Here is a 26,497-nt window from a genome sequence, read left to right on the forward strand (position 1 = left end):
ATGTCCTAAATTCTTACCCAATCCCTTAACCCCACTATTTGGCTGTGCTATGTAAACAATATGTTTGCAATTTGGTCACATGACCTAGACACCTTACACACTTTCCTATCCTATTTGAACAGCCAACATCCAAGGATGCTATTCACAACAAAAACAGAAAGTAACAACAGTCTGTCCTTCTTTAAAAAGTACAATTTTGTGACAGGCATAAACTGCACAGAAAGCTAGCAACCCTTATCCACACCCCCAAAGACTAACTACAACCACTGGATTTACCTGGAGTGTACCAGGTATCCTGCAGCTGCAACCATTCATACTATGGCTGAACAGGAAGGATAGCCAACATCCATATATCAGAGCACCATGAGTATATCTGTTTCCACCACTATGGCTGCTCAGGATAAGTAGGTCATGCCCAGGATACCTGGAACAGGATCCGTTGGAAAAAAAAGCTTTTCCTCGAATCTGCTGCAGCTCTTACTAGCTATCCCAACCTAAGTAAATACAGTTGTAGCAAACTCCCTCTCATGGAAAACCCTCATTTGCAAACATTCAGCACAACAGCCAAGAACACCCAACCAAAGCCAATAGCTGGCATGATTATAGGACTCTAGGTCAGCTTGTATCTTCTCTCCTGTTCCATCTTTGTTACTGAAGTATGTGCATGCACATGTTCAATACCAGTGTATTAATCCCTAAAGATGCAAATTTAACTTTGTGAAATATCAGAAGTAATCATTTGAAAATTTTAGTTATTATCTAGTCTATGTTGTCAATTTCCTGAAACAGCACAATGAATGGGAATCAACTTATAAGCCTAAACACCGGGTAGAGATTCAATTTCATTGCCAGAACTGCTGAAAAATTATACTATAAGAGATGTCCTTGAAAATATTCATGGATCATGGCAAAAAAGCGACATCAAACAATATACAATATGACAGCAGCTTGAAAACATCTTTTGCTACATTATGCATATAATTTTGTTGGCTTCCTCAAGCAAATGGATAATGTCACTGAAAAAATAACTAATACTGAAAGACAGGTTATTTTAAATGAAATGGACACTAGCAAGTAATTTATGAATTTCATAAATTACTTGAATCATTTAGAAGAACTTAATAATGTTGACCTCCTTCACTTATATGAACAGTTTTGTATACAAACATGCAGATGCTGGAGATTGTTAAAACAAAAAAGCATGAGAGTGAAGCAGATAACACTTAAGAAGTGCTCAAACGACAACTTCTGGATGTCAGTTCTAATATCAAGTGAAGTATGTAAATCTGCCAAAATTTGGAGAAAGCTTTCACTTGCTATTGTCAAATGCATACACAGAGAAAGAAAAGAAATTTCCAACTACCCTGTAGAAAATTTCTCAAACAAATGCATGAATTTTTCTATTGTAAGCAATACACTTTTATGACAAAAGATAATTGATACTGGGTTTAATAGGCTGTGATAACATATAGTTAAACCGACTAGTTTCGCTGCATACGATAGTGGCTTCTTCTGGATTGGAAAGTACAAAAATTACAATAAGGAGGAAACATGAACCATTATATAACTAAAACTGAACCTGCAGGAACTGTTATACAAAAGTGAAAAACAGAAACATGTGGAGCGTGAAAGCTGGCACAGGTCAGTCATTGTTCAGTAGGTATGCATGATAGTTGGCAGAAAAGTTCAAGTCTGATGTGTGGAAAGATCTAATAAGTGACTTCCAAATAGCATATAAAATAATTCCCTGGATTCTGCTGAATATGCCTTCTGAATGAATAACTATCATAGACTATGATGTTTGGGCACTGAAATTGCTTTCTACATAAGGCATGGAGCTCTGATCCAATTAAATATTGTGATGAATGTGGGAGAAGTGGAAAGCTTGGCCTGAGCTGTTCTATGTTATTATTAACATCTCTAATGTGTTCTTTTTTGTCTAATTTCCAAACTTCTAGATGTTTGCCCTATGTAAGCAAGGCCACAAGAACACAGAATATGTGTTGAAAGGGTTATGGTCCTTAGTGAACATAATAGAGCTTGCAATCACAAGGGGGCTTGCCACTCTTATGTCATGTGATTTCAGGAAATTGGTGATTTTGAGAGAAATAAGGGATGGAAACCGAGGCACTGTAGCAAATTTTAGGAATTTGTTGTGGAGCAGAAGTAGAGAATTAATAGTATTCTTTCTCCCATTTTCTTAGAATATCCATTGCTCACCAGTTGTTGGAGAAGAGTATAATTAAAAAATGAAAATTACATTCTCTTCTCCAACTACTACAATCAAGGAGCGGATATTGCACATTCTTATAATACTTGGGCCAATATGCCATCTAATCAGATGGCTACATTCCCACTGAGGTGATGCCATATTCTTAGCACCTCCATTTCATCAACCTCTATTCTCCATCAGTCACTGTCACATCTGGCATTGAAACATCACAAAACTGATTGTACATCCTTACAAAATGCTCACTCAGCAATTCAACTATTTGGTTTGCTTCTGTTACCTCCCTACCATCAACACTTTTTAAACTCATCCTTACATAGTCATTCCTCCTTTTACTTAGCACATAGGGAAAGAACTCTTTAGGATTTCTTTTGGCCTCATCACCCAGCTTTCTCTCATAATTAGTTTTGGGCTTCCTGACCACATATGGTACCCTTCTTACCTGTGCCTTGTACTGCCAATTGGTATGCTAATCACCTTTTTCTTTATATTCCCTCCACAACTCTTTCTTTTTATGCAGCTTTTACTTAACGATGTTATTCATCTATCTAATTTCTACCTGATTTACCCTTCTGACTCTGGATATACATAATGTTACTGCTTTATTGAAACACCCTTTGACCACCCATGCACTATCAACATCTATCCTCTTCAAATTCTTATGCATGACACTGCTGAAAGCTGATTCCTCAGCATGTCATAATCACTTGCTTTGTAATTCCACATATTCACTTCTTAACAGAAAATTCTGCATGTTTGGCAATTTCCCAGATCAAGACTACATTATTATTATTATTATTATTATTATTATTATTCACCTCCAGGGAATCCAAGGACTCATCGAGAGAGGGCACCTGCTCTACAACTCCATCTCCACCATTCAATCACCAACTGACTGCAACTACACTAATAGCATCTATCGTCGAAAACATCCATGCCCACAGTGGGATTCGAAACCACAACCTTTTGGCTGGAGAGCGGATGCATTATCCACTTGACCAACCAGGCTGGCTCATGATCAAATTCTTTAAAAGGAGGCAATGTAATTTCGTGTCTTCTCCATTACATGATGTCTCAGGTAATTCTAACCGTCTGTCAGCAGCTGTATAAATTCCATTTCCTTCTCTGCCTGTGACCATTCCCTCCCACAATCTATACACCCATAGTTGAAATCCCCCACAATAATTACTCAACTTATACTTATCATGCAAATTTGCCAATGCATGTCATCTACATCTTCCTTATATCCCTTGGATTATAGAAGCAACCAATTACATATTTCGTACTGTTAGCCTCTATCTCCCGCCAGATAGCATCAAATAGCAGCCCTCTGAATTCCTGTCCCACTTATGTACTTCTACTCATTTTTGCTTCAATTCTTCTGCTATGATAAGCGCCCCCTTCCCAAATCCTGTTCCTTCTGTCCTTTCTGAAGAAGAGAGAAGAAACTTGCATTCTATTCCTATGACCATATCAACTTCAGTCAACCAAGTCTCACTAAATGCCTATAACTTTTGGCCAAGTTGATATAAATTGCAATACTGAGTAAATATAAATAGTAATATTATAGATACCTAAATGAGGTAGAGTATTTAAATTTAAAAAAAAAATATATTAAAAAAATGACACAGCTGCAAGAAATTTTTGTGGCATAGTATTCACAAACACATAAAAACTCCAACAGTAGATCCCAGTTAATTTCCATAATGTTTGATGGTGCCTGCTTATTTCTCTTTCCCTGGAAAGAGAATCAGGCACAAGGGCAGACTGAACCCCCCCTCCCCAAAGTAATATGTAAAGTAAAGTAAAGAATACGTGGTGATGTGTCATCCATTCCCACAGACTTATTAACACCTAACATAATCAACATCTGATACCCTTCTGAGGTTTCATTTCCAGTTATCCTCATACTTGCCTCTCTTCTATATATATTGCATGGCATCATGTATGATATACACTGATAAAGTGCTCATTCAGTAATTCCACTATATCCTTTGCAGCTGTTAGTCTGCTGCCATGACAATCTGCCGATGTTAATCTGCTATAATTATTCTATCTCTTGCTTGCCACGTAGCAGAAAAAATTCCCTTGAGTTAACCTTGGCCTGACCAGCCGATCTCCTCTCATAGTGCACTTTTTCATTCTTTACCATGCTTGTCACCTTTATACTCTTCATGGATCCAATCACTGCCAACTGTCTTGTATCTCCTCCATAACAATTTCTTTTCCAGCACAGCTTGCTTGATTTCACTGTTCAACCATTTTACTCTTACTCTATTTACTTGCTTAACCACTGGCATGCAGTCATGCACTGCTTTTGTCAGATAGTGCCTTGTAAGTTTCCATGCTTTATCAACAACTTTTCTGCTCAGCAATTTCCTAGAATGTTGAAAAAGCTTAGAGATGGAGGAAAGATTACTGTAATAGGAACTTGAGAAGATAAAGGTGATATTTTGAAAGACATGACAGAACTGTTAGAAAATATTTAAAAAGAATGCAATTGAAATTACACATTAACACTTGAGTTAGAAAAATAAATAAGATATATGAATCTGGAAAAGTTGCAGGCTGGAAAAAAAGCATCACATTCGACAAGAGATTTTGAAATATGGAGGGTATATGTCATTTAAAACACATAGCTTGACATACAAGGGTGGTGTGAAAAGTTCTTGGCCTCGACCATAGATGGCAACATTATTGGCAAGATTTTTTTTCCTAAGTTGGTACATCTGTCATAAGCATCCATGTGAAATTGCAAGTGTTTCTATCAAGTAGTTTGTTTTATACAGCTGTCTAAAGCAAAAGTGTTGTATGTATCCCCTGAAATGGATAAAATTGAGTATTGTGCAGTTTTATAAAATTCTTTGTAATAAAAGGTTTAACACCAAAAGAAATTCATTCGAAGTTCATAAAAATTTATGGGCACTCTTCTCCTTCATTTTCGACAATTAAGAAATGGATTACCGAGTTTAAACATGGTCGTACTAGCCTTGAAGATTATTCACGTGAAGGACATTAAAAAAGTGTAACAATACCTGAAATCATTGATCAAGTGCATGATATGGTACTGGATGCCCAGCGAGTCAAAGAACGAGAAATTGCTGAGACTATAGGCATTTCAAAAGAACGAGGGATATATTTTGCATGAAGAATTGCAAATGAAAAAGCTTTGTGAAAGATGGGTGCTGCTGTGCTTACTCATAGCAGATCAAAAATGCACTTGCATGAAAATCTCTAAACAGTGATTTTCAGAAATTTGGAGCGTTTTTACAAGAATAAAACTGGTTTCGTGCATCGATTTATTACCATGGATGAGACTTGGATTCACTATTCCCCACCAGAATCCAAACAGCACTCAAAACAGTGGACAGAAGCCGGTTTTTCATCGCCAAAGAAGACAAAGTCGGTTCCATCAGCAGGAAAGGTCATGGCATTGGTGTTTTGGGATACTAAAGGCATTTTGTTTATTAATTATCTTGAAAAGGGTAAAACAATAACTGGGGAATATTATTCTGATCTTTTAACCATACTAGATGAAAAAAATTCGTAAGAAAAGACCCGGTTTGCAGAAGAAAAAAATCATCTTTCAATAGGACAATGCACCTGCACACAAAGGTATTTTGGCAATGGGAAATTTAAAGGATCTGTGCTATGAATTGTTGGAACATTAACCCTATTCCCCAGATTTGGCTCTTTGTGACTTCTATTCCTTCCCAAAGCTAAAACTCTTCCTCCCTAGTCAGCATTTTTCTTCAAATCAAGAGGTGATTGCAGCTGTAGAGGGGTATTTTGCAGATCTTACTGAGAACCACTACAGGGACGGGATAATGGCATTGGAGCATTGCTGGAATAAATGTATTAGTCTTAAGGGAGATTATGCTGAAAAATAAACATAATTTTGAAATTATAAATTCGTTTTACATTGTTAGGCCAAGAACTTTTCAGACCACCCACGTATATATGTCTATGTTATATGTTTATAGTTTGACATGTATATGTCAAACTATAGACATATAACTATATATATAATTAATATATATATAAATGTCAAAAATATAGCTTGACATATATATATGTATGAGTTTGTATTTCATCCGTAATTGCTAAACTCTTGGAGAAATTAGTCAGCGATCAATTACAGCGTTGGGTAGATGATGGTAATGCTATCTGTGAGAGTGAGCATGGATTTGTTAAGGGGCACTCTTGTTTTAGTAATGTGATTGCCTTTCATAATAAAGTGGCAAGAGCAGTTGATGAGGGAAAGGAATATTCTGCTATTTTTTTGGATTTTACAAAGGCATTTGACAGAATACCACATGATAAGTTGATATTTAAGTTGCAGCAGCACATGGATTTAGATTAGTGAACTGGATTCAGGATTGGTTATCTGATAGTTATCAGAGAGTTGTGTATCAGTACTGGGACCTGCATTGTTTAACCTTTCTATCAATGACATTGTCAACGGATTGCTGGGCGATATTCAGTTGTTTGCAGATGATGTGAAGCTGGGAAGGGTTATTATTAATAGTTCAGATGTGGAAGCCCTGCAGTATGATTTAAATAAACTGGACAGATGGGCTAATGAATGGGGGGGGGGGGGTCAATTTAATGCAGCAAAATGTAAAATAAATCTTGAAGTTTGGGATACATTGATGGGCGGTTGCATACTCTGCTGGAGGAAGTGGCGAATGCAAGGAATCTAGTATTGATGACTGATAGAAACCTGGAACTCAGAGAACATATTGCAAAGGTGGTGAAGGTATCCCAGAGGACTGCTGCAATACTGAGAAGGACATTGACCTGCAGAGTTCTCATTCCATTGCACAAAGCCCTGATCAGACCACATGTGGACTGTGCTCAAATTTGGTCCCTATGATTTGAAGGGGATATATTAACCATGGAAAGAGTGCAGAGGCAAATAACAAAGATGGTATCAGGACTATACAATGTTAGTTATGAAGATGGAGTAAGGAAATGCAGACTGCAGAGTTTGGTAGATAGAAGGAGAGATGATATGATTGAGACTTTTAAACTGTTGAGAGGTAGTTACATGGCTGACATTCAGGAGTGCTTTTGTTTGGTGGAACAGGGAGAGGGAGCAAGGACAAGGGACCATCCCTGAAAGTTAGGAAAGGAAGTTGTGAACAAGAGAGTGAAGGGTAGTTTCTTTGAATGGAGTTGAACCGTGGAATGCATTGTCTGATAGTGGTGAGAGCATGAACGGTCGATGAGTTCTAGGAGTGGTATGCTAGACTGTATTTTTTAGAATGGACCTCCCACCAAGAGTATTCTGACTCCATGGAGGCCTCAATCATAATAATAAAATGTATAAAAGTTTTAAAGTGGCTGCACTGCAAGAATCAAAAGTCATAGTCTGAAGATGAAATTTCAGATAATTGGAGTAGAGCTCTCATTTTACCCATCTATACAATGTGAGATAAAGCTGACTGTGAGACTTCTAGAGGATTTATCTACTGAGTGTTCTGGTTAAGTCTCACAGTTAAGATTTATGTAAGCATACCTGAGAAGAGGCTAAGAAAAATTGTAAAACAGAAGCAAGAGGAAGTGTAAACTGAATTCAGGACAAAGTAGGATTTTGGATCAGATTTTCATTTTCAAACAGATAGTTTAGAAATGATGGGAAAATAACAAGAATCTGTATTTATGTTTTGTGGAAAGGTCATGTAGCAAAAGGAAAGCTGTTGCTGTTTGTTCAAAATGCTACCATTATAAATGGGACATCATACAGAGCAATATATAGTATATTTAAGTTGTAGGACACCAGTTAGACTTCAGTTAAGGAAATTTATATACAGTGAGACATAAATTACTCAAAACACTGTACTAGCAGAATAAAACACAGTATTGGAACCAATTTTAACTTACAGTTCTCAGTTAGGTTAGATATAAATCAAATTATCAAACCAGAGACAACAGACATAGGAGTTTTGAGAAAAATAACGTGCATGACCAGATGACATCTATAGCAACACCAAATGAATTAAAAATGAAGATATTAGGAAGGATCTTGTCAATGCTAACATCCAAGAATTAATGAGCAGCCAGCTTAAGGTGGTATAGTTATCTGAACAGTTTGAGAAAGGAAAGGTTAGCCAAATAGTTGTTTTACGCAAAGATGGCAAGAAAACAACATAAAGGAAGATCGAAGTGAATTAATACAGTTAGAATATAGAGACTACTGTAGCTCCCCCCATCTACGCATTAATTTAACACAGGTGACTGTGCTAAATCATCCATTCCTTTAAACACATACTTTCATATCTTTTTCAGAGACAACTTCAATCTAATCAGGTTACAGCAATGGTTTCTGTTTCATTAATTTTGAATAAAATTGTGCACAGGTTAATAGCTAGATATTTCAAAGGAGCATCCATGCGTAGTAGACACATTATGCACTTAATTACACATGCAAATAGTTAACATATGCAAAGAATAACAGAATTTATTAGCTCCTATATATATATATACACACACAGTAAAACCCCTTTTTTACACTTTTCAGGGGACTGATGGAAAAAAGTGTAAATAGCAGGAAATGTAAAAAAACATTAAAAAAAAGGCTGAAAGATGACTTACTGCTAGTATGTGAGTCTACATACTAGATTACAAAATTTAATAACTGAAAATAAATGAATTTACAATTACTTACATTTATCTATTTAAAAAATCTTTAATTGTCGATTGTTTTTGCTTTGCGTTTTTTTTTTTTTTTTTTTATTTTGACATAGCACCATACTGCTTTGCATTGAGTTCAATGCTTGACCTGTTTTTTACTATCGTGTTCAAAGTGGACAAAGAGAGTCCAAGATCATTTGCTAAATGTACGTGTTCTGGCATGTCAATCTACACTTCACAGAACTGCCATCTTTTCTTCTACCAAAATACATTATCTGTCTTTTTTCTCCATGTTACTAACATGGATAATCCATGAAGAATTTGGCTTAGATATGTGGACGATATATTCCTCATATGGGAGCATGGTATTGAGAATCTTCACAGGTTTCTCAACCATTTAAACAACCTCCATTAGGATATAAAATTGACCATGGAGATTGAAGAAAATAGCTCCCTCTGTTTCCTTGATGTTAAACTCACCAAGATGCCTGAATCAATAAAAGTCTCTATATTCAGAAAGCCAACACACACGGACAGATATTTGCATGCGTCCTCACATCACCATCCAGCGCAAAAGTTGGGTATTATATCAATTTTGCGAATCGTGCAAGATCTGTACTATCAGATGAAGATAAAAAAAGAACTACAATGTCTTAAATGGACCTTTAAAAGCAATGGCTACTCTTTAAAAAGTATCAACAAACAATTATCCCACCGTCAACGTAGCGACACAGAACAACTCCAAAGGTTATATCTCCTTGCCATATACCAGCACACCATCCAAAAAACTGAGTAGAATCTTAAAGAAATTCAACATACAAACGTGCTTCTCGACTCTTCCAAAAATAAGATCAAGTTTCAGCAACTATAAACAATCTCACAACCTTCTACAATTTCCAGGTGTACACAAAGTCACATGTGAGTGCAGAAAACCTTACTATGACCAAACGGAGAAATCTATTCTCCTACGTCTCGAGAAGCACCAGAAAGACATTGCTTATAAGAGAACCAGAGCAACTGCCCTGTCGGCCATGTCCTGTTTTCAATAAACATGAACAACGAAAGCCGCCAACATGAAGTAAATTGGACAACAATTTCAAACCTACATATTTGCCATGATGAGGTAGAACGCCACATTGTAGAGTCAAAAGAAATCACCTTGGACCCTCTTGATATGAACAATAATCTCAGCTATAATTTGCCTGACTCTTTCAGCTCTACTATCAGATACTGGACATCGCGTGGTTCCACACACGCACAAGTGTACAACAATAGAACTTTAACACGGACTATAGCACAAGTTCATAATAACTGTAATTTACAGTCGAATATCATAACTTTATAATTGTATAGCTTTAGAGTGTCTCAATGTTTATTTCAGTGTCTTTTAATATCTTTCTATGTTCTTAACACCTGATGAAGTCAATCTCGACAAAACATGTTGCGTTTTCAAATAAATCTCAATTTGTTATAATTCTCGGGTTTTTAGTCAGTTTATATTAAAAATGAACATATCCCAACCCCGAGTTAATAGTAGAAGTCATATATATATATATATATATATATATATATATATATATATATATATATATATATATATATATATTCCCCCCCCCCCCGTTAAAAGGACATCATCAGGAAGAGCAGAGAAACTTTGACAACATTCACAAATCACACAAATATCCGTTTACTCACTTGTCTTAGTCACAGCAGGATAAAGCTAAACATCAGAACACACCAATAGAGTTCTAAGGAAATAATGGCTAGTTTTTGATTCAAAATATAAATCTACATACTGTTTCCTTTCAAATCTAATATTGGGTTCCTTACACATAAAGGCAAATTTTGAGGGAAACTGTCAATAAGAAAGTAATAATTATGTAAACTATTATGTAACACTACAATAGCATCTTGTATGATATAATAAATTTAGTGTAATCCTTTATCCAAGTGTAAGCAAACAAAGTTTGCACCTGAAAATATCGTCAGGACTGAGTCAAGGTGGTACATCTCTTGGCAACTCATGGCAAAGGTGGATCAAGCTCTCATCACTCTAAGTATCTCCCATAGTGCAAAGCACATCTCCTTGCAGACATGTATACTGCTATACATTAAGGGAAGAGCCACTACACAGACCGTTTTCGACCTTTATTGAGGTCTCATCATTGGGAGGCAGACCCAGAGTGGAGATACTAAGCCAGAAGCAATGAAGAGGTCATATTTACCTAGACGAGTTAACAACCGGTGTACCACCTTATTATTAAATTACTCTGGATTTAGAGAAAGATGTTGGAAGTTTATTTTGCACCTGAAAATATCTTCAGGACTGAGTAAAGTGGTACATCCCTTGGCAGCTCGTAGCAAAGGCGGATCAAGAGCTCTCGTCACTCCTTGTCTCAGTAATTCCCATAATGAAAAGCACATATCTTTGCGGACATGTATACTGCTTTGTATTAAGAGAAGGGCCACTACCCTGACCGGTTTCGACCAGGGTAGTGGCCCACTGATGAGACATCAATAAAGGAGGCAGACCCAGAGTGGTGATACTAGGCCAAAAGCAATGGAGAGGTCATATTTACCTATACGAGTTAACAACTGGTGTACCACCTTATTATTAAATTACTCTGGATTTAGAGAAAGATGTTGAAAGTTTATTTTGCACTTCGTTAGACAATAATAAATTTAGTTTAATCCTTTATCCAAGTGTAAGCACACAAAGTTTGCACCTGAAAATAACTTCAGGACTGAGTAACATGGTACTTCCCTTGGCAACTCGTAGCAAAGGTGGATCAAGTTCTCATCAATCCTTGTCTTAGTATCTCCCATAAAAGTAAATCCCTTAATGCATAGCAGTATACATGTCCACAAGGAGATGTGCTTTGCATTATGGGAGATACTTAGACAAGGAATGATGAGTTTGATCTATCTTTGCTACGAGTTGCCAAGGGATGTACTACCTTACTCAGTCCTGAAGATATTTTCAGGTGCAAACTTTGTTTGCTTACACCTGGATAAAGGATTAAACTAAATTTTTTATAGTCTAACCAAATGTACAAAATAAACTTCCAACATCTTTCTCTAAATCCAGAGTAATTTAATAATAAGGTAGTACATCGGTTGTTAATTCATATAGGTAAATATGACCTCTCCATTGCTTCTGGCTTAGTATCACCACTCTGGGTCTGCCTCCCACTGATGAGACCTCAATAAAGGTCGAAACCGGTCTGGGTAGTGGGCCTTCCTTTATGCATAGTGGTAAACATGTCCGCAAGGATATGTGCTTTGCATTATGGGAGATACCAAGACAAGGAGTAATTAGTTCTTGATCCACCTTTGTTACGAGTTGCCAAGGGATGTACCACCTTACTCAGTCCTGAGGATATTTTCAGGTGCAAACTTTGTTTGCTTACACTTGGATAAGGATAAAACTAAATTTATTATAGTCTAACCAAGTGCAAAATAGACTTCCAGCATCCTGCATGTTTCTTGAGGGTACATATCAGAAATTTGACAATGATGAAAGTCACTCATGCCACCAGATGTAACATTATTAAAATATATATTTATAAATATCAGTAAATTATAAACAAAAAAATATGCTCAAATGAATAACTTGAGTGATTACAACACAATGCACAAACCTTTCTTCAACCAAGGAAGGGATTTCGGCAGACACTGTCTTACTTTTATTTTCAAGTACCCTTACTTTAGAACCTAGAATAATTATACCCGTAAAGGTGATTATTTCAATTAAAAGATACCTTTCTGTTATAAAGTACATCAACATAAAATGAATGATATGAAATGTTAAAAGTGTGAAAATTTCTACTTTAAGACATTAAACACATTTTGTCAGAAAAGGTAATATTTTTGATTTCATATCTGAGAATGAAATACACCCTCTGATTAGATATTTCATTAAAGGATTCATTCAGTAGTAAACCCATTGCAATAACCCTAATTTTAATATATGTGAACATGTGTCTCTATTTCTGAAAACAAATCTGAAAATACACCCCAACTCAACATCACCAGAGTTAAAGATCGGTACTATGAACATAAGAAGTCTGAATGGCAAAGAAATGGAGCTAGCTGAGGAATTAGATAAGTACCACATCGACATAATAGGGGTGACTGAAACAAAACAGACAAAACACTGGTGAGATCTTTCTGAGCAATAAATACAAAATGTTATATTCAGGCAATGACAATCAAGGAAAAGAAGGAGTAGCCATAGTATTCAACACAAAATACGAGGCTAATCTTCTTGAATGGCAGGCAGTCTCAAGTAGAATAATGTGGACAAATACGAGAATGGGAAACTGGACAATGAGACTGATTTGTGCCTGTGGTCCCACAGAAGGTTCTACTAAGGTAGAAGTGGAGGAATTTTTTGAGGCTTTAGAAAATGCAACTGACACAATGAAAAATGAAAAGCTGGTCCTTGTTGGGGATCTAAATAGAAGAGTAGGAAATGATTTTTTATGTCAGACATATAAAAATGTTTTGGGAAAATTTGGAGAAAAGAGCAAAGCTAATAATAATGGCAAATACTTGTTGGATTTCTGCTCAGGACATGGACTGGTTATTATTAACACCATGTTCCAATATAAAAATGTGCACAAATTCACATTGAGAAAAAAGGCAAGGAATAAGAAAAGTCTCACTAACTATGTTATTGTTGATAGTGATGTTTTCTCTCTGGTGCAGGACACTAGAGTGTAGAGAGGATTTGAAATTGGAAGTGATCACTATTTAGTCTTGAGCAGGATAAAATTGAATTTCATATTGAAAAGAAGAATATGCAAGAAAGTTTTAAAATGAATAAAAGTTGAGCAGCTCTCAGATGTGAACTGTAGACTAAAATATACAAACATTATTCAAAAATTAATGAAAGAGTTTGAGAACAGAACCAAACCTTCGAGATTCAGTGGCAAGCCCTGAAGAAAACACTGATTAATTCAGCCAGAAAGGCATGTTGTCTGAAAGGATAGAAAAATCAGAACTCCATGGTGGACACAGGAATTTAAAAGGCAGTGAAATAAAAAAGAAGAAAGAATATCAAAAGTTGCTGGCAAATAAATCAGCTTGTGTTCCTAGAGAATACAGAGACAAATGTAAGAAAGCTAAACACTGTGTAAAACTAGCTAGACAAAAATCATGGGAGGACTTTGGCAAGAACATAGAAAATAAATATCAAGGAAGTGGTGGCAAAATATTCTGGAGGTTGTTGAAGAAGCTTGTTGAAGTTGCTGAAGAAGTTCTGTAAAAGGAGTTACAGATGATAAAGGTGACATGAAAACGGGAGAAAAAGATATCCTTGAAGTACGGAGTAATTACTTTGAAAACTGCTAAATGAAACAAGCAGTGATGACAGCACACTGGTAAAAAACACTGACAAGGCATGCAGTCAGGAATACATATCCATACTTGAAGTAGAAAAAGCAATCAAAGGCTTGAAATGTGGAAAAGCAGCAGAAGTAGATGATATTCGACCAGAAAAGCTGCAGTATGGTGGTATAGGTCTTACAGTGGCTGCACTGCATAGTTCAGAATGTCTGGACAGAGGGACGAATTCCTGATGATTGGAGTAGAGCTCTAATAGTACCCATATATAAAAAGCGAAATTAAACTGAATGTGAGAATTACAGAGGAATTTCCCTACTGAGTGTTCCTATTAAGATATATGCAAGTATACTTGAGAAATGGTTGAGAATTGTGAAAGAAAAGCTTGGTGAAGAACAAGCTGGATTCAGGTTAAATAGAGGCTGTCATGATCAGATCTTCACTTTATGACAAATAGTGGAGAAATCATGGGAATATAACAAAGATCTGTATTTAAGTTTCGTCGATTTGGAAAAGGCATATGACAAGGTGCCAAGAGAGAAGCTATTCAATATGCTACAGTTATATGGTGTGAATGGGGCATTATATCAAGAAATACTTGGTCTTTATTTGAGTTGTAAGTCAGAAGTGAGAATTGAAGGAAGTACAGGAAGATGGTTTAATGTTAAATCTGGTGTGTACATTATTCCCTCTGTTATTCATTATTTATATGGATCACATTATGAAGAGGTATTAAACCTGATATCAAAATTGGAGATGTTAATCTCAACTCTTTACTTTATGCAGATGATGTTATACTTCTAAATCAATCTAGTAAAATTCTGCAAGATTCCCTGACTAAATTGAATAACTGTTGTAATAGATATGGTATGAAGGTCAGCAATAAAAAGACAAAGACAACGACAATGAAAATAGGCAGAATCGTTGAAAATGTCAACTGTGTTGTGAATGGAGAACCCGTGGAACAAGTAAAACATTTCAGCTAATTAGACACGATTTTCAGTGAAGATGGTGAATTAAATATAGAAATAGACAACAGAATCAACAATGCTGGTATGGTAGGAAGTCAATTGAATAAATTCATATTGCTGGGTCAGAAGTAAAACACTTGACCAAAGACTAGAGACCGCTGATGTGAGAGTCCTGAGAAAGATTAGAGGCATGAAGAGATGGCATCAATGGCAATATCATATTAACAACAAGGATATTAGGAAAGAACTTGACATTGTCAACATCCAGGAATGCGTTAGCGGAGCTAATCTCAGGTGGTATGGTCACTTAAATAGAATGGGAGAGGAAAGATTATCAAAACAAGTGTTCTCTGCTAGGTTGGCAGGAAAACAACCCAGAGGAAGACCAAGATATAGGTGGATTGATACGATACAAAGTGCCTTAGAGATAGAAATATAAGATCTGATAATGTTGGAGTCTTGACAAGTAACAGACTGATTTAGAGGACAATTGTAGATAAGAAGTTAGTAGTGATGTAAATTTTTCATGTAGTACTATCATATCGTTTACACCCCTTGAGGGTACATGGCAGGAATTTGATGATGATGATGTCTCTATTTCATATACAGGAATACCTCGATTATCGCGATTCTCGATTTATCGCGGTTTATAATTGGATACCAAAATTCCAATTATCGCGGCCACGAGATGTAGCCCACTACATATGCAACCAGTTCGAGTCGCCACTCTCCAGGTATCGCTTCGTTTTTATCCGACGGTGCCTTCTCACCACTTACTAGTAACTATCCGCCTTTGCCTGAAGTACATGTGGATATTTATTTCTCTTGTTATTTACCCCTACAATGAATGCTAAAAGAAACAAGGACGATTTCAAGTCTACAGCTATCAAGAAGAAACGTAGAGTGATCAGCTTAGTTGCATATGATAAATAATTATGAAGCAGGCATAACCAAAGCTAAAATTGCAAGAGAGTACGGTCTAAATGAATCAACTGTTCGCCATATTTTAGACCATGCTGCAAACTCTAGGGCTTCGATCTAGGACTAAAAGAAATTGAAAAGGGTGATGTTCAGGCCCTGCTTCAGTGACATAATAAGAAGCTGGATGATAAAGACCCAATTAATCTCAAAAGAGAACGTGCTTACGATGCTCAAATCGATGATAATAACGAACAAATTGACTTGGCCCCGAAGGAATTTATCCTCAAAGAAATGAACAAAATGTTTAGAATTGCTGAAAATTTTAAACAATAAATCTTGAACAGTGATCCTAATCTCGAGTGATCACTGAAAGTTCATCAGGAAATTGAAAATTCTATCTGTTATTACCAAGTTTTATATGAAGAAAAAAGAAAGAAAAATTTCCAGACAACTCTACACCAATTTTTATCCAATAAAGAATAATTGTATGTACTTCTTATATATAAATAAAGATTAAAGAATAATTTTTTTTTCATAATGAACCTTAATTTTTTTACTTAGCACATTTAACACATTTCTTTTTTACTTGATAAATAAAATTTAATGAATAGATTTGAAAAATCCTTGGCATTGATCACCCATTTTACAAGCATTATTTATCCCAATTATCGTGGATTCGATTATTGCGGTATTTTTCGTGGCAAAAATAACCGCGATAATCACGGTATTCTTGTATATACAGTTTTTGTGGTAACTCAAATATGTATTGGGTTGTTGCAAATGAAATAGCTGATTTTAAGGACGACTGAAAAAGAAGAGAATAAAAAGAAGATGAATACCTGTTTAATCAAAGTAATCTCCAGTAGCATCAATGCATTGTTGCCAACATGTGGCAAGGTCATTTATACCACATTTGTAAAAATCAGTGTTTCTGGAAGTGATGAAGTCCTCCATTGCCCAATAAACTGAAGTGTCGTTGGCAAAGCATTTCTTGGACAAAAAATGGCTCAAGTGGCGGAAAAAAATGGTAATCTGTTGAGGAAATTTCAGGAGAGTATGGAGGATGAGGCTCAATTTTGTATCCCAAATTGTTGATTTGCTGTATGGTTGACACTGCCATATGTGGTCGGGCGTTATCCTGAAGCAATAGAACTCGTCTATTCACAAGTGCTGTTCCCTTAAAGCACAATTTGTCATGCATTTGCCGCATATCTGTACATTATCGCACTGCATTTATCGTTTCGCCTCGTGGAAAAAATGAGTAGTGAATAACACCAGCAGAAGACCACCATACAGTAAACAACATCTTCATTGGATGCAGAGGTGCCTTTGGAGTCCTTCCTGGAGCATCTTTCACTCCCAACCACTGCAACGAATGTGTACAATTGTCGCAGAATATCCACTTCTCATCCACAGTCACAAATCATTGCAGGAACCTTTCTTCTTTACTTCTTAAAAGAGAAGAGCACACTTTCAAACGCTGTGCTTTGTTTTCATCAGTGAGTTCGTGAGGTACCCACTTGTCGAGCTTCCTTACTTTTCCTATTATTGCAAAGTGCTGTGAAACAGTTGAGAAGTGTACATTTAGTGTCTGGGCGATCTCTCATACAGATTGTCGTGGATCTGATTCAACTAAATCGTTTAATTCATACGAATCAATGGAGGAAGGACGATGGCCACGGGGTTCGTTTTGTAGCCTCAAATCTCCTGAGCGAAATTTTGCAAACCAATGGCGAGTGGATCTCTCTCATTAGTTGTTCCTCCACCGAATGCTTCATTGAGTTTTTTACTGCAGCCACTGCAGAATTTCCCAATTTGAACTTTTAAAGGTATAGCAACCTTAATTGACTGGGTTCCATGATTGACTTGATGTTGGTAGTATTCAATGTTTAATGCTCGTTGAACAAAACAAATACTACAATTGGATCACCCATGTGTGACGCTGTCACGACATAAAAAATTTGCATATACCTCAGCGCTTGCTTTCTTCAGCAACCCGTAGAAACCTGACAGTCATTCAACGCCCATTTCGTTTGCAACAACCCAATATATATTTCAATTACCCCAGTTTTCAAGGTCAAACTTGGAAAATTCAATATTCTCTTTGAAAAAATAAAACCAAATCGCTGAGCAATTTAAATGGTAAATACATACAGTTTCAAATCCCATCCATTAAAAGAAAAACTTATTGGGCCTTCTACATGTAGATGAATAAGTTAATATAAGTTAATTTTAAAGAGTAGCTTTTCTTTTGGTTTTTAGCATTTTACCTCTCCCCACCTTCCTTTCTGCAAATAGACAGTGAATATAAGCAACTGAGACATAATATACATTACCTAATGAAACTGTACAACAGACAAATGAATGCTAGTGGCATAAGTGCCTACCGCAGCACCCCCCCCCCCAAGAAACATTTTCCAAGGGGTATTGCAGAGAAAAGTGAAAGAGAAAAAAAGAGAGAGGAAAAGGAAGAAAGGAGCACATTGTATGGTAATTCCGAAGATGTAATTGTGCTTTCCAGGTGTGAAAATGAAAATGTCTGGGATGGTGTTAGAATGCAAAAGGAAAGTGCAAGAGCTGATTGTTCTGGTGTGTGTATATGGTTTCAGGGTGCAACAAGTAGGAAATGAGAGAGGATATGAAAGAAAACAAGAATCAAAGAGTGATTGTGTTAATGCAAGCCTGTTAAAGAATATAAAGGAAAGAATTTAGGTCAATTATTGGAAATGAGTCAACAAATAGATTATGCAGGAGGATCGATGTAAAGTTTGCAGACGTATGGAAAAATTAATGAATTTGGAGTTAGGTGTCCAGCGAAAGTGGTTTTCAGTGAAAATTTAAAGCACAGCAATCCCTCGATGAATGTGTCTCTGATTAGTGCATTCATTTTCAATTAGGGATTCACTTTTTTTTTCCCTATACCCAAATGCAATTAATGCTCCTCTACAATTTGATTACAATGCCTATTTGATTACAATAACTTAAAAATAAAAATAATTAAAAAATTAAAAATAAATGTTGTAGATTTTTAAAAAATTTCTCATCATCAACTTCCTGACATTTACCTTCAAGGGGTTTACAGGATATGATAGTACTAGATGAAAAATTTACACCATTACCAACTTCCTATCTACAATTTCCCTCCATATCAATCTGTTAACCGTCAAGGCTCCAAAATTGTCAGATCTTATATTTCTATCTTCTAAGGCACTTTTTACTGTATCAATCCACCTATATCTTGGTCTTCCTCAGGGTCATTATTCCTGCAAAGAACACTTGTTTTGCTAATCTTTCCTCTTGCATTCTGTTTATGTGGCCATACCACCTGAGATTAGCTCTGCTAACACATTACTGAATGCTAACAATGTCAAGCTCTTTCCTAATATCCTCGTTTTTAATATGATATTGCCACTGATGCCATCTGTTCACTCCTCTAATCTTTCTCAGGACTCTCATATCTATGGTCTCTAGTAAAACACTTGGTTCAAGTGTTTTACTTCTAACCCAGCTCTCAGATCCATAAGTTACAATTGGTTTGAACACTGTCTTATACACAGCTAATTTGGTTTTGACTAATTTCGCTCTTATTCCATAAAAATTCATTCATTTGACTTCCTAACATACCAGCTTTGTTGATTCTGTTGTCTATTTCCATATTTAATCTACCTTCTCCACTAAAAATCATGACTAAGTAGCCGAAATGTTTTACTTATTCTATAGGTTCTCCATTCCAATGCAGTTAATATTTTCAATGTTTCTGCCTATTGTCATTATCTTTGTCTTGTTACTGCTGACCTTCATACCATCTATTACAAAGTTATTCAATTTAATCAGGGAATCCTGAAGACTTGTAGTGGATTTATTCAGAAGTATAACATCGTCAGTATAAAGGTGAGAGCTGAGATTAACATCTCCAATTTTAATATCAGGTTTAATACCACTTTCCTTCATAATATTCATTATCTATATGGATAACAGAAGGGATAATGTACATCTTTGTGTGACACCACATTTAACATTAAACCATCTTCCTGTACTTCCTTCAGTTCTAACTGCTGAATTTGCTTGATATAATGCCCTACTGACATCATACAACTGTAACATTTTGAAGAGTTTTTGGCACCTTCTCATATGCCTTTTTCAGATCTACAAACTTAAATACAGATCTTTGTTATATTAGCATGACTACTCAATTATTTGTCATAAAATGAAAATCAGATCCTGACAGCCTCTATTTGGCTGGAATCCAGCTTGTTCTTCCCCCAGCTTTTCTTCCACAATCGTTCTCTCAAGTATACTGGCATAAATCTTATCAGGAACACTGAGTTCTCACTGAGAACACTATAATTCTCACATTCAGTTTTATTTCCCTTTTTAAATATGGGTACTATGAGAGCTCTACTCCAATCAACTGGAATTCGTTCCTCTGTCAAGGCCCTCTGAACTATGCAGTGCAGCCACTGTAAGACTTTTATACCTCCATACTTCAGCATTTCTAGTCAAATATTACTATTATTACGGGCAACTCCAGGGAGTCATTAGACTCATCGAGGGAGGCCCCAAATCATATTCATCACAACTATTTGACATTCATACAGTATCTATCATACCTCGCCTTAAACTCATTCACTGTCACAGCATCCACCACAGACTCAGGGAGCGCATTCCACTCATTCACTACTCTAAAAGTAAAGAACCCAGCTCTAACACCTTTACTAACCACACTTTTGCCCAGTTTCCATGGATGTCCCCTAGTCCTCCCACAACCAGCCCTGTTCTCAAAAATATCTTCTGAATTAATTTTATAGAAACCCTTCAGTAATTTGAATGTCTCAATCATGTATCCCCTCCTCTGCCTATCAACCAATTTTTGCAACCCACAAATCCTCAACCTGTTCTCATACGGTTCATTCCACAGACCTGCTATCATCTTGGTCACTCGCCTCTGGATCCTCTCCACCTCCTCCCCATCAAGAAGAAACCTAGGTGACCAAATCAGAGCACAGTAGTCTAGATGGGGTCTTATCAAGGCTCGATACAGAGGAACAATAACCTGCTTGTCAACGTATTCTTCAGCAACCAAGTGATTTGATGAGCTGATTTGGCCACTTTTGCAATGTGTCCCCTAAATTTCAATTCCTTATCTACCAACACTCCTAAATCTCGTGCCTCATCAATTTCCTGGAGCACGGTTCCACCAATACAGTAAACTGCCGCCAATCTTTTCACCCCAAAATGCATAACCTTACATTTTGCCACATTAAACTGACATCCATTCTCCTTAGCCCAGACCTCCAATCTATCCAAATCATCCTGCAAAATTTTGACGTCATCTGCATTCACTATTGCCCTACCCAACTTCGCATCATCCGCAAACAAATGAACTGTTCCTCTCAGATCCTTTCCTATATCATTTATGAACAAATTAAACAGCAGTGGTCCAAGAACAGATCCTTGTGGCACACCACTAGTCACAGGCCGTCTTGTGGACTCTACTCCTGAGTAAACCACTCTCTGATATCTCTCCGTCAACCACCCTCCTATCCATCTCACCAACCCTATGTCCATCCCCATATGCCCCAATTTACTGATTAGAATTCCATGTGGTATCCTGCCAAAGGCCTTGGCAAGGTCCAGTAGAATCACCGTAAACCCATTACCCTTATCCAGTTCAGCCGTCACTGTGTTATAATACGTGAGCAAGTTACTGAGGCATGACCTACCCTTCACAAAACCATGCTGTCCCCGATACAGTATCCCATTTTCTTCTATCCAATCTTGTATTTTCCTCTTGACTATTTTCTCTAAGACCTTGACAATGATTCCTGTTATGCTGATTGGCCGGTAATTTTCAACAGCAGTCTTGGAACCACCTTTGTGCAGTGGAACTATTTTCCCCTCTTTCCACCCCCTTGGGACTGACCCAGTCCTGAGGCTCAAATTAAACAAAATGGTCAAGGGCACTGACAATTCTTTGGCCGCTTCACGTACGACACGAGCTGGTATACCATCCAATCCCACAGATGTATTGACATTGAGGTTCTGTAATAGACTAGTTACCTCTAAATATCATCTACTCCAGCTGCCTTTCCACATTTCAGACTTTTGATGACTTTTTCTACTTCAAGTATGGATCTGTATTCCTAATTGCATGCCAGATCAGTGTTTTTTTTTTTTTTTTTTTTTTTTTTTTTTTATCACTGTGCTGTCATCACTGCTAGTTTCATTTAGCAATTTTTCAAAATAATTACCACACACTTTTACTTTATCACCTTTATCATCTCTAATTCCTTTTACAGCACTCTTTCCTACATTTCTGAGCTTCTTCAACAATCTCCAGAATATCTTGCCACCTTCTTGATATTTATTTTCTATGTTCTTACCAAAGTCTTCCCATGACTTTTGTTTAGCTAGTTTTACACAGTGTTTAGCTTTCTTACATTTGTCTCTGTATTCTCTAGGAACACAAGCTGATTTATTTGCCAGCAACTTTTGATATTCTTTCACTGCCTCTTTAACTTCCTGTGTCCACCACGGAGTTCTGATTTTTCTATCCTTTCAGACAACCTCACAACATGCCTTTCTGGCTGAATTAATCAGTGTTTTCTTCTTCACTTGCTACTGATTCTCCAAGGTTTGGTTCTGTTCTCAAACTCTTTCATTTTTTCTTGAATAATGTTTGTATATTTTAGTCTATAGTTCACATCTGAGAGCTGCTCAACTTTTACTCATTTTAAAACTTTCTTACATGTTCTTCTTTTCAATATGAATTTCAATTTTATCCTGCTCAAGACTAAATAGTGATCACTTCCAATTTCAAATCCTCTGTACTCTAGCGTCCTGCACCAGAGAGAAAACATTACTATTAACAATAATATAGTCAATGAGAGTTTTCTTATTCCTTGCCTCTTCTCTCAATGTGAATTTGTGCACATTTTTATGTTGGAACATGGTGTTAATAATAACCAGTCCATGTCCTGAGCAGAAATCCAACAAGTATTTGCCATTATTATTAGCTTTGCTCTTTTCTCCAAATTTTCCCAAAATATTTTTGTATGTCTGACATACAAAATCATTTCCTACTCTGCTATTTAGATCCCCAACATGGACCAGCTTTTCATTTTTCATTGTGTCAGTTGCTTTCTCCAAAGCCTTAAAAAAATTCCTCCACTTCTACCTTAGCAGAACCTTCGAGAAATCAGTCTCATTGTTCAGTTCTTCATTCTCATTCTGATGATTCACAATACTAGTGCCATTTGTTTGTAATGAACTGGCCTCTCCCTTTCCACCTAACTAGAAACTTTAAATCAGTAATAAATGAAATGAATTCCTTTTTGGGTTGTTAAAACATTGTGATTGGTTGGTGAATTTAATGCTTTGTAAAAGTGGTGATTTTATTGTGCGTTTTTATTTCCTTAAGAAAATTAGTGTTTTATGGTTATACTAGTGTATATTTTCATGTTTTTAGAGTATTTAGTGTTTTATAATATATTTTTATTAAGATATTTCAATATTAAATATAATTTAAAATAGTGCAAAAACTAACATTATCATAACAAATAGATAATGTTAATAAGAGCAGTGATGAACAAAATTTGAGAACAAACAGGCTTGTGCTGCTAAGGAGGATATTGAAAATGAGTCAACCTCCAAAATCACAAAGTTAAATTAGAGTATTGGAAAGATGACATATTATCACAGTGAGTGGCATTTAAATGAACATAGGGAGGATAAGAAAATTAAGCAGTAAAAAAAAGAAACAACAAAGCATGGAATCAGTTAAGTTAGGAAATAACAAAAATCAGGTAAGTAACACTGATTGTAAAAAGAAGGATATTATTTGGTAAGGTGACTCCTCATAAAACATGCTGTTGATGAGTGGGTTATAACTTCAAGTTTTTCCCAGAGCAAAAATTAAAAATATAGCACATGCAATTAAAAAACAGGAAAATAAAAGAGATCATAATTATTAAACAGCTATAAGTTTGGTATGAGAGAGGATATGAAAGGGTTACTGGAAAGAGTGAGTGAAGAGAGAGAGAGAGAGAAAGTGAAAATTGTAAATATTTTACCTGAATACAATAAAAATAAATTAAGAAGGGCTACGATAGCAAACGATTCAATGAGAATGCTGTATAGAAGGAATAGATGAGAGTTTTTGGATGTGTGGAGTAAGTCTGAAGGAAGATTAGATTTGTATAAGAGGGATGGCCTACACTTGAATGCATTTGGTGTCAGGAGTATTGAAAAACTAATAAATGGTATGAGACCTAACACAAAGTGTCGAGGAAACTAAATTATGATGGGAGGAATGGTGAGAATCTGTGTGTAAGAGGGACAATCTTATACAACTGTGTTAATAATGAACATTATCAGGAAAATTATTATGAGAAGAGAACAATTTAAATGTTGTGTTTGTCGGATTCGGATCCATTAACTATGTGCAAAGATGTCTGCATAAATAAGACAATAGATAGGACCAGAGATCTGCAAGTTGTCCAACTGTTTCATGCAGACTATAGACAAGAGAATACAAAAAAACATGCAAGTAGCTAATTGTGTAGGTACACGAATGCTGCTATTAGTATCAGAAACAAAGGGATAGAGTTCATTATATTATATGCGTCGTTCATGTTCCTCTTTTTTCTGATAAGATTTGTGCGTCCTGTTTTCCCTATATAGCACAAATTACAGGTACAATGAATATGGTATACCCCCGGGTGGGCCAGTGGAAGGAGTGGATCCATGGATGTGTTGAGTAGGTTCTTTAATTTTGCAGGAGGTTTAAAGGTGGCTTTAAGGTTGTATTTTTGTAGTATTCTGTTAATTTTGTCTGATATCCCTTTAATGTATGGAATGGTTACAGTTTTATTATAGTCTTGTTTATTTTTGTTTTCAAGTGAGGTCTTGTACAGAATTTTGTCAATAGTATTTTGGCAGTAACCATTTTTTAGCAAGGTATTGCTAACTTTTATGATTATTTACATTCATGGACTGAATGTAAATTTAAGGAGGTCTGTGAGATTCTTATCAATCACCCTAATCTTAACAATAATGATAGTCATCATCATCAAATTCCTGCCATGTACCCTCAAGGGGCGTACAGGATACGATAGTACTACATGAAAAAAATTACATCATTATTAATTTCCTATCTACAATTTTCCTCCAAATCAGTCTGTTACTTGTCAAGACTCCAACATTATCAGATCTTATATTTCTATCGTCTAAGGCACTTTGTACCGTATCAATCCACCTATATCTTGGTCTTCCTCTGGGTCGTTTTCCTGCCAACCTGGCAGAGAACACTTGTTTTGCTAATCTTTCCTCGCCCATTCTGTTTAAGTGACCATACCACCTGAGATTAGCTCTGCTAACACATTCCTGCATGCTGACAATATCAAATTCTATCCTAATATCCTCGTTTTTAATATGATATTGCCATTGATGCCATCTGTTTACGCCTATATTCTTTCTCAGGACTCTCATATCTGTGGTCTCTAGTCTTTGGTCAAGTGGTTTACTTCTGACCCAGCTCTCAGATCAATAAGTTAAAACTGGTTTGAACACTGTCTTGTATACAGCTAATTTAGTGTTCCAACTAATTTCTCTCTTATTCCATATGAATTTATTAAATTGGCTTCCCGCCATACCAACTTTGTTGATTCTGTTGTCTATTTCTATATTTAATTTACCATCTTCAGTAAAAATCGTGCCTAAATAGCTGAAATGTTTTACTTGTTCCACAGGTTCTCCATTCACAACATATTGACTTTAATGATTCTGCCTATTTTCATTGTCTTTGTCTTTTTATTGCTGACCTTCATACCATATTTATTACAACAGCTATTCAATTTAGTCAGAGAATCTTGCAGACTTGTAGCGGATTTATTGAGAAGTATAACATCATCCGCATGAAGCAAAGAGCTCACATTAACATCTCCAATTTTAATATCATGTTTAATACCACTTTCCTTCATAATGTGATCCATATAGATAATGAATAATAGAGGGGATAATCCTTGTCTCACACCAGATTTAACATTAAACCATCTTCCTGTACTTCCTTCAATTCTAACTGCTGACTTACAACTCAAATAAAGACTAAGTATTGCTTTGTTAAATTGTGAATGAAACTATGTTGTGTAATTTATTTTTTTTTTATTCACATTTAACATTGCATATTATGTATTAATCATAATTTGTATAAAGATTATTTATTGTTCCTTAATTAAGAATTACTATTTAAATATTTATTCTAAACTTAACCTACTATTAATTTATTAAATAATAATATGTGTAGAAATTTATGATAACTAAATATATATGTAAAGTAACGAAAAGTGTATTATAAATAATTGTATACGTAATGAAAGAGTTGATTAAGTAGCTC

The 26,497-nt window shown here is 36.0% G+C and overlaps 1 protein-coding gene across 6 annotated transcripts in view; it reads right to left on the bottom strand.

Annotated features, from left to right (window-relative positions):
• The window catches only part of LOC150095552 (uncharacterized), a 486,687-nt gene that overhangs the window by 242,985 nt on the left and 217,205 nt on the right, over window positions 1–26,497 (bottom strand). For all 6 annotated transcript variants that reach the window (XM_090410226.1, XM_090410229.1, XM_090410228.1 and 3 more), the window contains one exon: window positions 12,508–12,580. In XM_090410226.1, coding sequence (XP_090266352.1) covers window positions 12,508–12,580 — 73 coding nt within the window. The remainder of the gene's footprint in view (window positions 1–12,507; window positions 12,581–26,497) is intronic.

Source organism: Typopeltis vanoorti, chromosome 20, assembly GCF_054136105.1.
Source record: "Typopeltis vanoorti isolate ZY-2024b chromosome 20, IOZ_Tvanoo_1.0, whole genome shotgun sequence".
NCBI lineage: Eukaryota > Metazoa > Arthropoda > Arachnida > Uropygi > Thelyphonidae > Typopeltis > Typopeltis vanoorti.